The sequence below is a fragment of the Monodelphis domestica genome, chromosome X, assembly GCF_027887165.1.
Source record: "Monodelphis domestica isolate mMonDom1 chromosome X, mMonDom1.pri, whole genome shotgun sequence".
NCBI lineage: Eukaryota > Metazoa > Chordata > Mammalia > Didelphimorphia > Didelphidae > Monodelphis > Monodelphis domestica.
In genome coordinates this window covers 48102298-48117998 of record NC_077235.1, presented here as the reverse complement: position 1 = coordinate 48117998, position 15701 = coordinate 48102298, and the positions used below count along the sequence as shown (strand labels likewise).

Sequence of the window (15701 nt, the reverse complement as noted above, 5' to 3'; positions counted from 1 at the left end):
TAGTATTTGTAATGTCTACTTCAATGAGTTGCTGTAAGGCAAATGAGATACTACTACTATATGTAAAGGGCATTGTAGACCTTAATGCACCACAGAAACATCATCTAATTTGCCCACCTCTGGGGACAGCCTCTAGAAAAGCTGCTGCCAGGGAGAGGCAGTGGTACAGTGGAAAAGTGCTGGACCCAAGTTTAAGGAAGGGTTGTGCCATTTACTAGCTGTGTGACCTTGGACAAGTCACTTCTAAAGGACCTTGGCTTCCTCATGGATTGACTAGATGACCTCTAAGGCCTCCTCTAGTTCTGTCGATGATCTGAAATGACTTGTAATCACAGGAACCCAAAATTTAGAGCTGGAGGTTGTCTTATCCAGCACTGATTTTATGGATAAGGAAGAGAATGGACGTCCAAGTTCACCCAGCTAGTTTCTTCTGACAGGGATTCCAGTAAAGCCAGCAAACATGCATTCACCAAGCATTTCATTAAGTGCCAAGCAAGCCAGGAAAGGCAAAAACAGTTGGTGCTCCCAGGGAGCTCACAATCTAATGTGCAACACAACATGCAAAGATAGAAATTAATATTATTAGATCATTGACTTGTCATAATTAAAATACTAACAAAAATAATATTAATAAGCAAGTTCTAGGCTAGGTAAGTTGGAGCCAAACTTAAAGAGAAGGCACTGGCATTAAGGTGGACCTGGAAAGTTTCTTTCAGAGGGTGGGTTGTTAGCTGAGACTTGAAGGAAGCCAGCAGATGGTAGTGGGCAGGGAGAGCCTTCCAGGCATAGAGGCCAGCCAGGGAAAAAGTCAGGAGATGGATGGAGTGGCTTGTGCACGAACAGAAAGGAGAACAGCACTGAGTATGTGGAGGGAGGGAAGGAAGGCCTGGAAAGGTAGGAGAGGGACAAGTTATGAAGACTTTTTTTCAAGACAAATAAGGATTTTATATTTGATCTTGGAGGCAATAGGGAGCCACAGAAGGTTTATGGAATAGGAGTGACAAAACGAGATCTGAGCTTTAGGAAGATCGCTTTAGTTAGCTAAGTGGAGGAAGGACTAGATTAGGAAGAGGATTGAGACAGACCTTAGAGCAGTAGTTAAAGGGTGGAGCGATAAGGACCTGTACCGGGGCAGTGGCGATGTAGAGAAGGAGTTGATGTGAGCGGTTTTAGGAAGGTAACTGGACTTGATACGGGGCTTGCTCTCCCCAGAGCGGGGGTTCGGGAGTGAGGCGGGGGCAGGGCTGTGCCTGAGCTGCGAATTGACTATTGGGAGTCAAAGCACAATGCACCAGCTATCAACCAACACGTGAAACATATTAAGGTCATGAGAAAATGCCTGAGAGAACATTGCAATCCGCTTTTTAGGCTGGATTTCCCAAACCGGCCTTTTCCTACCTTATCCCGTGTTTGGGGCGGGGAGATGGAGGGACGGGTGTGTAAGACTCTGGATCCTAGAATGCCAGGCACGTTGGAAATTAAGTTGTGGCAGGATCTCCCAAGCTGGAAAGGCGTCCCACTATGTCTGACCACCCCGAAAAGAGCAGAAGCCCAGTCCCAGCAAGACCATTCACTCACTAATCGCAGCTTTCCCAGGCTTTCGCCTAAACTCGCTCTACGGAGTACTCTAGCTAAAACCACAGCTCCTAGAAGGATTTAGGCAGGATAAGGGGGGGGGGGGGGCGGGAGGGCGTGGTGCTTCAAGTGGGTTCTGCAAGCCCAATTTGCATGCTGTGTTCACAGCAGCCGCAAAAGCCCCCTCCTTAGTTTCTTGCCGGGAGATCTCTTGCATAGGAAAGGGCTTTGGTTTCTTCACAGAAACCTGTAACCAGCGTGGCCCTCTGCAAAGTTTAGTTTCTAGAGAGACTAGCCCTCCCGCCGCCCGGCACTTTTACTTGGAGTCAATAGCTATTTGCTCCCTCCACCTGCTCCAGCCGAAGCGAGAAGGAAAAGTGTTAGGCGATCCCCAATACCACCCCCCCTCCCTCCCCCCTCCCTCTTCGACACTCTCCAGGGCGGGAGGGAAAGCCTGGTGCATGTGCTCTGCCCCAGCCGAGGACTCCCTTTCTAGCCCTCCCGGGAGTGCCCTGGGAATGGCTGGAACCCCTCGGCCCCACCCCCTTGGCTTCCCCACAATTGAATACGCAAATTTGGAGTCCGGGATAGCCAATGGCAAGGGTACGAGTCACGTGAAGCCCAGCCCCCCCCCACCCCCCCAGAGGTGAGCCCGTAAGAAGTTGGGCAGTTTACAGTCGGGAGGCAACGCTCCCGTCTGGAGGGAGCCGCTTTGCAGTCTGCTTGTGGGGGGGGCGGGGCAGAAGGAGTGGCGGGCGGCAGTGGCAGCTGCAGCGACCGTAGTGGCTATTGGGCGGTGAGAGGAGAGAAGGGAGTGTTAGCACTCTGGGGACGGGCGGGAGAAATTACTAGGTGAAAGCGATTTGGGATTCGGGACCGGTCCGCAAGTAGAGGCTCAGGGCTGGACCTGACCCCTCTGTCTTGTCCCGTGCCGCTCGGCCCCTTTCAGCCAGGGGAGTCCTCCCTTGGGTCGGAGCGTAACCAGGCTAGGCGGGCAGTGTTCCGAGGTCTCTACCGCGAAGATGCCGATCCTCCTGTTCCTCATAGACACGTCGGCTTCAATGAACCAGCGCACTGAGCTAGGTACAACGTATCTAGACATAGCAAAGAATGCCGTGGAGATTTTCCTAAAGGTAAGAACAACCGGGACATAGGCGGTGGTGGGTGGGGGGGGCGCAGGCTGGAGCTCCCGGTTTTCCCGGAGAGTCGAGGAGAGGGGCGTGGCGGTCCCGGACTCCTGCTAACCACCGTGCGGTCCGCATCCCCCTCCCTACAGCTCCGAGCGCGGGACCCAGCCAGTCGGGGAGACAGGTACATGCTGGTCACCTCGGAAGACCCACCCTACTGTATCAAGGTAAGCCAAAATGCGGGATGGGGGCCCGGCCGGACTCTTCTACCAAGCCCGCTCCCTGTCCGCACTCCGTGCCCGGGGCCATCAGGATCTGTTCCCCTCCCCCTGGCGTAGAGAGAGGGACGGGGTGGCTTGCAAAGTGAGACTGGCCCAGCTCGGAAGATGATGGGACTTCTTAGTCACTGCTGCTTCGTCGGCTGTCCCATGGGTGTCCGAAGGGAACACTTCTAGTTCGACCTAGACCTTTCCCGGGAAATAGCCATTTGGCTTTAGCGAGACGGGTGCTGCTGAGGTGGGGGGGAGGGGGGGCGGGGCGGAGGGATACCCTGACCAAAATTCCCTGGATCCTGGGAGACGGGCTTAATGTTCCTGCTCCCCTCTCCCTAGGATCTCCCCAGGCGTTTGCCCACCCTTCCCTCTTGCAAGAATTAAGAGGGTGCGCCACTTTTCTCCCCCTCCCCCTTAAAATTTTCCACTTCCAAATCTAAGATCCCAGCACAAGTCCCCAGACGGAGTGAGTGCCGTTGGAACTGCTAGGCATTCTGTGAGCCCCGCTACACTGTAATTTTGCAAAGCCACGTGCATTGCAAAGGGTGCAAAAGCGAGAAAACGGTAGGAGACCCAGGACTGATCTGGATCCCTCCATGCGGCATCCACTGCACTCCCGGGTTGAACTCTTTCCACCAAAAGTACACTGTAGCTTCAGGCATTCTCTAACTATGGGTAAATAGGAGGCAACGGAGTATACAGAAGGGCCATGACCTCGCAGTTAGTAGGTGCTTCACTTTGCACCCCAACTCTGATGCCTTGAATTTCATTTCCCTCTCCAGGGTCGGCCCTTCGATTTTTCAGTTTCAGAGTTTCGTGGGGACCAAATGAGACTACAGAAAGTATTCTCTAAATGTTAGCAAAGATTATTAAGGGCCCTATTCAGAAGAGAGGGACCAGAAAGGCTGCTGGCGCTAACTGCTTGAACTGATAAGGATGTTCTCTGAAATGCTGGCCCTTTAGAATCTTGGGATGAGGCCGCAGGGCTGAAATCTCCTGTGAATTCAGTCCAGAACACCCTGTTCCTTCTACTTACCTGCCTTTGCCCCCAGCTCTCCTGAATTGGGAATGACCAGCAGTCTACCACTCTTGAAATGGCTCAAAACTCACTTGTCACAGACGTGAGTGTGGGTGCCCTGATGGTTCTTCCCCCATCCATATGTAGGTAAACTCCCAAATCTCTTCTTAAACTTGTGGCATGGTCACTGCGGAAGCCCAAATCCTTTTTTCTGCTTGTCTCTCATCCCGATCTACTTCTATCTGAACCCAAGACTCATTTATATCTTTCTCCTTCCTCATGTTCCACTCTGGTACCCCGACTCTGTTTTCAGCCAACTCCCCTTTATTTCTTCAACTCACCCTCTGAGTATTTTAGAACTAACAGAAATCTGGCTTCCTTCAGAAGCCACTCTCTCCCTGGCAATTCTCTCCACTAATGGAGTGCCCCTGCTCTCATGCTCTGAGACATACTGAGTCAAGAAGAGGGGAGACAGGCATTTTTCTTGTTTCTCACAGATAAAAACAAAACCCCAACTTTGAGGTTCATTCTGTCCATAAGTGTTGTCAGGTCCAGATTCTTGCCACAGCCATCTCCCAGTTTTTCTTTCTGCTCCAATGCCTGCCCTCAAACATCAGGACTTTGTAATGCATGGTTTCCCTCCAAATATCCCTCCAAATGTGTCCCATTTAAACTCCCATTACTCTTCACTCTACTTTGGCCACACAGGGCTTGATCTCACCAACTTCCATATCTGTTCTGTGGCCACAATTAAGAATTTTTGAAATTCTGCTCTGATGCATTTTTAATTTTTAATCAATCAATCAATTAATTTAATTTATTAATTTTGCCCCCAGCTCTCCTGAATTAGGAATGGGAATATATTAATTTAATTATTTAACTTAATTAAAATTCATTTAAAATTAAAAAAAAATTTTTAATCCTTACTTTGTGTCTTGGAATCACTACTGTGTATTGACTCCAAGGCAGAAGAGTGGTAAGGGCTAGGCAATGGGGGTCAAGTGACTTGCCCAGGGTCACATAGCTAGGAAGTGTCTGAGGCCAGATTTGAACCCAGGATTTGCTCTCAATCCACTGAGCCACCCAACTGTCCCCCCTTTATCTCATTCCTAAATCTGTTCTCCATCACTGTGACCTGTAGTCCCTTCAGTAGTCCCAGTTTTTCTTCTCTGCTCTAAACCATTTTTCCACGTCTCACAATCTTCACTCTGATTTTTTTGTTTGTTTGTTTTATTTTAAAAACCCTGTATTCCTCTCTTTTTTGCAGGCTGGAAAGGCAGGGGTTACTTTACTTGTGGGCCTGATTTCACTCTGCTCCATTTTCAGCCTGGGCTGGTTTGCCCCTTCTTAGGCAGCCTTGTACCCCCTCACCTTCCCACTCTCCCCTATCTTGTTCCTGGGAGCTTACCCTGTTAATTCAGAACTTGATGTGATCCCCTAGTTGGTATGGCTCAAGAGAATGACACACACTCAGGTTCCCCAGTAGCTGGGATTATAGGAGAACACCCCCACTCTCAAACTTCACTCTCTGATTGTTCTATGACAAGTCTCCTCTGCTCTTGAATTCCTTGGCCTCATTTCTCATTCTCTTTGATTTCCCTGCGGTTTATGACACTGTTGGCCACCCTTTTTCCTCCCTTGGCTTGAATGCTGCTATTTTCTGTGTTCTCCTTTCCTATCTTACTCCTACTTCAGCATCTCCTTGGCTCAGTCATTGTCCATCTTCTGCCCACTTAGGGACGTAGCCTCTCTTCTTTTTTCTCTTTACCCTCTCTCTTTGTGATCTCATCATGCCATGTATTTTTAAAAGTGTTTTTTTATAAAACCCCTTATCTTCTGTCTTAGAATAATGCCATATATTGGTTCTAAGGCAGAAGGGCAAAGGCTAGGCAATGGGGATTAAGTGACTTGTCCAGTGTCACAAAACTAGGATGTGTCTGAGGCCATATTTGAACCTAGGACCTCCTGTCCCCAGGTCTGACACTCTATCCACTGAACCACTTAACTGCCCCCCATCCATTTATTTATTTATTTATTCATTTATTTATTTATTTATTTATTTATCTATCCACTAATTTTTCTATTTATTTGTTTGTTTGTTCATTTATTTATTTATTTAGAGCATTTATTTATTATTTATTTAACTGGGATTTCCATGCAAATGGCTGCCATATTTATATTTCCAGCCCCTTTCCCCAAATCCAGCCTTACAACTCCTTAAAATTAAAATTAAAATAAAAAAAATACACTCCTCCAAGATTCCCTATTTCTCCTGAAGATATTGCTGTCCTTGTTGCTCAGGTTCACAATCTTGGAGTCATCCGTAACTGTCCCCTTTCCCTCACCATTTATATCCTGCCCCTTGCCACATCTTATACTTCCCCAAGACCTTACCTTTGTTCCCATCTCTGGATATAGCTACTCCCCTCTTTCAGGCCCTCTCACTTGGACTATTACAGTAGCTCCCTGATCAGGCTCCCTGTGTCCTTTCCTTCCAGTCCTTCCCATATATGCCAAAATAATCATCTGAAATCACAAATCGGAGCATGATATTCCACTCCTCAGAAATTATCAGTGGCTCCCTATTGCCTCTAGGATCAAAAGCCATCTTTTCAGCTTGGCATTTCAAAGCCATCACAATTTCTTCTAGTCTCCCTTATTTCATATGGACTCTATGTTCTATTCAAAATGGCCTTTCTAGTCTTCTTCATACTTACTATTCCATCTTCTTTCTACCTGCTTTGCATCAGTACTTTCATGCCTTGGAGGCACTTCCTCCTTACCCCAACTTTTTAGAATGCCAGATTTCTTTCAGGTCTGTGCTCAGATAGCTTCTCCTATAAAAAATCTTGCCTCATTTCCCCCTTTCCCAATTTGTTAAGACTCTTCAAATTACCTTGCACGTCTATCTGTGTACCTGTTGTGTCCTCTGCCTTCGTCCACATAGAATGTAAACTTATTTAGGGAAGAGACTATTTTCATCTTTGTCTTTGTTTCTCCTGTGCCTTCTTCATGCTAGAAACTGAACTAAATGACTGACTGCATTGGATTGAATTAAGTGACTTAACTAGGGTCACTAGGCTAGGGGAGTAGATGTGAAAAATCAGGCCATAGGGCCAGTAACTAGAAACCAGGTCAGTCAGCAAGCATTTCTTTTAGGTTTTTAAACCCTTACTTTCTGTCTTAGTAACAACCTTATGAGAGAAGGGCAAGGGCTGGGAAATTGGGGTTAAGTGACTAGCCCAGGATCACATAGCTAGGAAGTGTCTTGGGTCACATTTGAACCCAGGTCCTCCTGACTCCAAACTTGGTGCTCTATTTAATGTGCTATCCATCTGCCCCATAGCAAATATTTCTTAAGTACCTATTATGTGCCAAGCATGTGGTACATGTTAATAAAGGGATGGGTCTGCCTGTGTGACCTTGGGAAAGTTACTTAACCTCTCAGTTCCCTTATCAATAGGATTATAGATTTAGAGATTGAAGAGATCCTCAGTAAGCCACTGAGTACACGTTCCTCATTTTATATTTGAGGAATATATATATGTTTATTTATATTTATTTATTATTTTTATTATATAATTTAAAAATATATTTTAATTATATAATAATATAATAAAAATAAATATAATTATATTTATATATATTTATATATGAGGAAAATGAGGCATGTAGAAGTTAAGTGATTTGGCCAACGTCACACAGCTAGCAGGATTTTAACTCAGTTCTTCCAGCCTAGGTCTCTATCCATTAGTCTATGCTACCTCTCAATAAAATAATAGGGGTTTGGAGTTGATGGCCTTTGAGATATGTCCCTTTCAGCTAAAGACCTATGATCTTCTGATCATACTGCTCCTTATTAAGCCATCATATTTTTAAATGTTTTAAAATAAGTTTTTATTTATGTCTTTTTTAACAGAGTAATTTCTTACATTATCCCTCCCCCTAATTCCTTCCAAAGAGCCATCCCATATAATAAATAATATATTTGTAAAAGATAAGAAAAGGGAAAATCAGCATAACTACTCAGAAAAATGTGAAAATATGTGTAATGTGTAGTACTTGTGGACCTCCCACCAATCCAGAGGAGTGGACAGTGGTATTCTCTCATACCTGTTCTTTTTGGATATGCTTGGGTTTTTTGGGTAATTTTGCAGCATTAACTTTTTATTTTTCTTGTGTGTAGTTCTTTCCATGTATATGGTTCTTGTACATTTTTTTGACTCTGCTGACTTCATTCTGCATCAGTTCATGTAGCTCTTCCTATGTTTCTCTGTATTCATCACATTCAATATCCCTTTTATAGCACAGTAATATTCCATTATATTTTATTACATTACATGAATTACATATATTACATGCTATAAATTATATAGCCATTCCTCAATCAAAGGGCATCTACTTTTGTTTTCAGCATTGCAAAAATGCTGCCATAAATATTTTATGTATATGAGGACTTTTTTTCTACTCAGTAGCCTTCTAGGGATATGAAAATAATAATAGAATCTCTGGGACAAAAGGCATGGGCACATCACACAGCTGGGAAGTGTCTGAGGCCAGATTTGACCCCAGGAACTCCCATCTCTAGGCCTGGCTCTCAATCCACTGAGCTGCCCAGCTGCCCCCCCACCCAAGATTCTTGAAGAGATCCTGAAATCAGAAAAATCTGAATTTAAATATGGTTTCAGATAGCCACTAGCTATGTATGTGGCCTGAGTGAGCCCCTTAACCGTGACCTGCCTCAGTTTCCACATCTGTAAAGTGAGGGTAATAATAACACCTTCCTCACAGAGTTGTAAAGATTAGCTGAGATGATATTTGTAAAAAGTGCTCGGTGCAGTGCCTGGCACACAGTAGACACTAAATAAATGACTTGTTCACCCCCCCTCCCCAAAAGGTGCTTCTTTGTAGAATTTTTTTATGGTTGCTTAGATTTAGATATATAGATTCAATATAGATCCAAGGTCATACTTTTTTCTCTTCATTGGGCACTTCAACTGATACTCAGAATTAGAACTCAGCTGTGATCAATTAAATTTTGTTTGATTTTGAGACTCCCTAAGTCACCCAGATAAGAAGTGCTGGGGCTACTTTATTCATAGGCCTAATTCCGTGGATGTCTATGAGGACTTTAACATGCTGCTGGCCTCTGACTCTGCCCTTCCTTAGGCTATCTCGTGGCTCCTCCATCTTGTATCCTGTGGGTTTGTTGTATCTGTGTTGAATTTAGTGTGGTTCCTGACTGTCCCCCCCATCGGCCCCATCAGCTTAATTACTGCTGCAGTTGTGATTTCCTGACCTCCAGTGAACCACCAGCTTTAGCCATGCCAGAAGCAGGGACCATAGACATATGCTAACATGGCTGTGATAGACTGAATTTTTGTTTCTGTTCATCTAAAGCTATGATTTTCTTAGTGCCGGGTACTGCCAGTGTGCTAACTTCTTCCGTTAGTGCAGATCAGCATCAGAGGTAATTATTTGCATAGAGTCATCTAGCTACCTTTTAATGGCAGGACTTGTACCTGGCCCTCCTAACTGTAAGGGCAGTCCTCTTTCTACTACACACAGCTATGATCAGTTTTACCCCCACCTATTTTAATGAGTGAAAAAAAACTGTGAAGTTGCCAAAAGAGAATTGTTTTTCAGAATCAAAGAATGAAAATAACACTTTATAATTTGCAGCATAAATTTGCAGCATTTTGATTTTTTTTATTCTTTGAAATCCTCTGCTCTACATGCCTATCTTCACTCCAGTTTTTAAATGTTTTAATCATTTGAGATTTTCTGTCAGGGAAAAATATTGTAAGCAAGTTCATTTCTGAGAGACTTTAGATGTCAAAGACGTCAATTTTTAAAAATGAGTTTCCACCCAGTATAGTGGATGGCTTCATACTTCTTCAAAATGGATATATTTTGCCTGTGTAGATAGTTTCCCTTTAATGTTATTTCTTTTTGCTTCTTTTCTCCCAAATTGCCTTTCTCTTCTGTGTATTTGTATTCCTAATCATTTGTTTTCACTTTTGCTTCTGTGGAAAGGCTCACTACCATAGATTCAAGTTTTTCTTTTATTCCAGTTATTTCTGAATTTTATTCTTGAAAGTTTGGTGATTGAATCAGTGTTTTTTCTTCATATTACCTTATCACTCACTTTCTGACTCCTTCCCTTTTAATGGCACTTTCTCCCTCAGGGCTAGACCTCAAAGCTCTCTGTCTTTTATGTGAACAGATTAATTTTTCACTGATCTCAATCCCTGCCCTATGTGACTTCTGGGGAGACAGAACTGGCCTAGCTGGATGCCAGTCCTCTTTTTTTAGGCCATTGATAGCATCCCATACATGCTGATACCTTGCCCCAGTTCATTCTGTTCTTTAGTTCTTTGGTTAAATGTGGCTATAACAATATGCTATAGCCCCAGGCAGAACATACATCCTCTTTCAACCATGGCAGCAACAAGAAAATTGCTAAGAGGATCCCAGAACACAACCCTATGTGTATAAAGTTTTAAGTTAGGGGCTGGTCAGGAGGGAGATGCTGAATTAACCTTTAGAGATTAGCTTTTTTCGGTGTTACTTCATTAGAGTGTTGTTTCATTAAACTTCTTGATGGCAGGATAGCTGCACTTTTTGTATATAATTCTTATTTTGGAAGAATTTTGAAAGTTTGGAAGAATGAAAGAGAATGTCTATCTAGTCCTCTAACTTGTTAGTCACAAAATGTCTAGTCCTCTGTCCTGCTGACCCACCACTCATGGCCAGGATCACACAGTGAGGAAGTGACTGAGGCCAAATTTGAACCCAGATCCTCTATCCACTATTCTGTCTAGCTGCCCCAGATTTCTTGATACTAGAATTAGAACCTGCAGAAGCAATATTTTTAAAAGAACTGCTTCATATTTATTCTGTGGATATCCAAGTCTGATAGCCAACTTTTAAAATACCATAGATAATATTTTTATAATTCTAGAAAAGAGGGTATAGAATTCTTGACAGAAGGAAGTAGAAATTCAACCACTAGTCATAATGGCACAGGAAGAGGTTAACTAGAATTTCAATTTATACTTCTACATAAATAATTTAATTGATTCCACCTCTTATTTGCATATTTAAGATATGGATAGAAAGATACTTTGTTGTTATTTTAAAATTATGAATCTTCTTCTTCTTTATTTTTCCCCAGGTTTCTTTAATATAAAATCTGTGTTCTTTCTCATTTGGGATATTTAAGAATGGCAGTGTGCTTTGGCAGCTTAGAGAGAAGTGAACCTGTATTCTGTAAGACTTGGGTTTGAATCTCACCTCTGATACTTAGTCCATACAAGACATTTCATTCCTCTCAAGATATTAAATTATAAATGGGGCTCTAAACAACCAGACCCTTGACAAAAGTGCCTCAAGTCAGCCTATAAGGCTTATTAATTTAAGGAAATAAGCTTTGAGGATTTTTTAACCTTTACTTTCTTTCTTACTAACAACTCTAAGACTTCTAGAAGGGCAAGGGCAAGGTAAACAGAGTTAAATCATTTAACCAGGGTCATATAGCTAGGAAGTGTCTTGAGATCAGATTTGAACCCAGATCTTCCTGACTCCAGGCCTGGTGCTCTATCTACTGTGTCACATAGCTGCCCCTTTTTGAACTTTTAAAAATTGTATTCCACTTCTCCCTGCCACAGGCTGATAGAGTCTTATTCCTCAAACTTTTATTTGGCAGTCGTCTTGTTGAGAAATCTTTCCCTGAGATGCTTGCTGACCATTCTCGGAATGTCTCCATTTGGGAGGGCTGATGTTTGAGAACATCTGGTGGATTTTTCTTACTCAAAATTGGGTGAGAGTCTCTTCCTTGCTGATAACTCCATAAATAACTCCAAATAAAAAAATAAATTTGTGGATAACTCCATAAATATTTGCTTTTGATATGACTGATTTCCCAAGTAGACCCTTCTTAGGTTGGCAGAAGACGTATTGTCTCTGTTCTAAATTTCACTGCGCATCCAAACCTGAGGTTCCTTCAGCCACATCATATTAGAAACTTAAAAAAACTGACAAATAAAATATATATTTAAAATCTGTCTTAGCAAAGCAATGTGCAGCATAGCTTTCTCTGCATTTGCTCTAAGTTCTGAGTATCCATTCTGTTTATCTATTATACACAGAACTGCACATTTTCCAGCTCCTAACATATATAGCCAGCTCTAAATTACATTGAAAAGGACATTTGCTTTGTTCAATTTTCCCCCATTAGAGAAATATTTTCTATTGGAATTGGTGTAGGCGAACGTGTTGCAAAAGATAGTTTTTGTAGAACTGCTTCCCCAGCACAGCTTCTTCCTGCTCTGGAGTGAAATGGCTATGATACAGCATAAGAGTAAATCTTTGTAAGAAGAGTCCTTACAAGTGGAATTTTGCTGGAAGTACATAGTCTGGCATACACGAAATGCCCAGGTTCTCTGAGTCACATTTTACCATGGGCGGCCCTGTCATGTAGGGGAAATGGCGTGTAAAAACAACCAGTCGCATCCAACCATTTATGGATTGCAACCTTAAAGCACTACATAAATGTTAGCTATTGGACTTAATAGTCACAGTGGCCCCACTCCAACCAATCCAAAAGAATGATGGAGGAGTAGCACCCCCAGGGCTTTAATCAACGCTCTGGAAGACCCTGCTTATACATATATTTTATAGGCAAACACGTGTCCAAAATGTATGAAAACAGCTTCTCCTTGTGGACCCGATGGACATGTCCATTTTCAACGATAGGAGAAAAGTCAACTGTTAGCCATCCTTGTCTGAATTAGCTTCCATCTGAAAATTCAAGGGCTGCTGACACCTGGGATTCGGGAACTAACCCATTGGCCTTTATTGCTTGAACAAAAACATAGAATGACTGACTGAATGAAACATTTATTAAGCACTTACTGTTTGCAAAGCACACCTGCTGCCAATCTAAGAAAGACCTAGATGGGAGCAGGTAGGACCAAATGCCAATATTTGTGGCTTGGAGTTATCATCTGAGCTCTGGGCTTAATAACCAATAGAAAAATGAGCCGTTGATAGTACATTTACCAGATTTGCCAATAACACTAAGTTGGAATTTGAAGTCAGGGGCCCAGAAAATCTTGGCAGGCTAGGATATTGGGCCGAATCTACTACGATGTGAGTTTCTAGGGATAAATGTGTAAAGTCTTGGATTTGGACTCAAAAAATCAAATTCAAAAGCAAGGGAAGAAGGCAGTCTGACAAAGATCTGGGAGTTTTAGCAGCTGGTCAGCTTAGTAGGACTCAGCAGTGTGTCAAGACAGCCAAAAAGGCTGAGATGATCTTGGGCAGCAGGAAGAGAGGTGGCGGTGTCACATAGCTGGAGCTTTAGGTTCAGCTCTCATGGCCAGAGCCTAGGAAGGACATTGAGAAGTTTGAGAATACCCAGAAGGGAGCAACCAAAATGCTGAAGGGTGTTGAGGATTGGTTTAGGAATTGGAAAAGAGACAACTAGGAGAGGGAATAACTGTCTGTTGGTATTAGAAAGGCTACCATATGGAAGAATATCTAGATTGGTTCTGCTTGGCTCCAGAAAGCAGAACTCAAAGCACTTGGAAGAAGTTGCATGTACGTACTTGAGATCAGGAAAAACTTCCCAACATTCAGAGAAGCAGAGGATTTGAGGACTGTCTCAATGCTATGCTAGATGATAAGGAAATCCACTACTCGAAATTGGAACATACTATGTGAAACGTCCTGTGCAATTATGGCGTCTTATTCTACTCTTGTAGAATGTATGAGTGACCTAGCTAATGAGCAGCCTCCCTTCCAAAAGTATGTTGGGAACTCCGAATACATTTTCTGTAGAAAGAAAAAAACCTGCTTAAGTGCTTACTCCGTGCCAGAGTCTTTGCTAGATGCTGGACCTACTAAGACAAAATTGAGGCAGTTCCTTCCCTCCAAGAACTTACGCCCTACTAAATGGTGAACGAAAATCATGATGGTTTAGGACCAGGTAAATTTTAGTAAATAAATATTTTAGTAAATAAAACAAACCTTTGTGCCCCCCAGTACTGTACTGTCACAAGTATTCTGCTCTAACTCCCTGAGGTACGTAGGTTCTCAACTCAGTCCACAAAAGTATATTCAACTCATAAAGTAACTGGACCCCTGAGAGGGTGCACCAAATGGCTTCGCCTGTCTTAAGTTGGGCCTCTGACAGCCTGAGCCAGAGGAGCCTGCCAAGTAGCTTAAGCTCTCAGTTAAGGAGCATTTATTTGGCTCAGAGTAGAGAAATGTGGAGGGAGCAGGCAGAGCCTGCTGGGACATCTAGCATTGGCACTTGGGGACAAGGTGGCTCATCACTACCATATCTTTGGGATTTGTAAGCTGGAGAGTTACCTGTATTTGCCCTGGTGAGAGCTAATGTTATTGGGCCCCTAGAAGTCATTTCTAGAGGGAGGAGCTTTTTACTGAGGCTCCATTCCAGATGAACAAATTGACAAGGCTACCAAACAGGATGACTTGATCATTCTAGTCTTTCCAGCTATTCTCATTAGTATCGAAAGCCAGTTTTATTGCTTTGAAGAGTTGGATTGGACGTGGATTCCCCCATACTAAGGAGGCTACAGTGCATTAGTATTGCCATTCTTAATTTGGTTTTTGTGTGCGTGTGTGTGTGTGATTTCTTTACATTTAATTTTTATTTTATTTTTTCCCAATTACATGCAAACAAACATTTCGAACATTTTTTAAAAAAGTTTTGAGCTCCAAATTCTCTTTCCCACCCCTTGTCCCTCCTTGAGAAGCAATTTGACATAGATTATACATGTATAGTCATGCAAAACATTTTCATATTAGCCATATTGCAAAGGAAAATACAGACCAAAAAAACAAGAATAATACAGTAAAAAAAAAGTATGCTTCAATTTGCATTCAGACTCCATCAGTTCTTTCTCTGGCAGTGGATACCATTTTTCAATTTAAGTCCTTTGATCTAAGTATCTTAGATCATTGTCTTGATCAGAATAGCTAAGTTATTCATAGCTGATCATCGTAGAATATTACTCTTACTGTGTACAGTGTTCTGATTCTATTCATTTCACTTTTCATCAGTTTATATGTCTTTCCTGGTTTTTCTGAAACTATCCTACTCGTCATTTCTTATAACACAATAGTCCATCACAATCACATACCACAACTTCTTCAACCATTCCCTCGATTCCCAATTCTTTTCCACCACAAAAAGAGCTGCTATAAATATTTTTGTATATATATAGGTCCTTTTCTTCTTTTATGTCCTTGGGGTACTGGCCTAGTTAATAATATTGCTGGGTCAAAGTATCTGCACAGTTTTATAGCCCTTTGGGCATAGTTCCAAAATACCCTCTAGAATGGTTGGATCATTTCACAACTCCACCAACAATCCACCAGTGCCCCAATTTTTCCACATTCCCTCCCACATTTATCATTTTCCTTTTCTGTCATGTTAGTCAATCTGATAGGTGTGAGGTGATACCTCAGCTTTGTTTTAATTTGCATTTCTCTAATCAGTAGTGATTTAGAGCATTTTCCCATATGCTTATAGATACCTTTTCCCCCCCTGAAAACTGCCAGTTCATATCTTTTGGCCATTTATCAGTTGGTGAATGACTTATATTCTTATAAATTTGACATCATTCTCCATATATTTGAGAAATGAGGCCTTTATCACAGAAACTTGATGTAAGCATT

At 42.6% G+C, this 15701-nt stretch overlaps 1 protein-coding gene across 3 annotated transcripts in view; it reads left to right on the top strand.

Annotated features, from left to right (window-relative positions):
• Positions 1–2299: 2299 nt before the first annotated feature.
• SAGE1 (sarcoma antigen 1) overlaps positions 2300–15701 on the top strand; it is a 70145-nt gene continuing 56743 nt past the window's right edge. For 2 of the 3 annotated variants that reach the window (XM_016426688.2, XM_007507233.3), the window contains exons 1-2: positions 2300–2708; positions 2852–2929. In XM_016426688.2, the coding sequence (XP_016282174.1) occupies positions 2598–2708; positions 2852–2929 (189 nt within the window). In that variant the 5' untranslated portion in view covers positions 2300–2597. The remainder of the gene's footprint in view (positions 2709–2851; positions 2930–15701) is intronic. The other variant, XM_007507232.3, reaches the window with a different exon arrangement.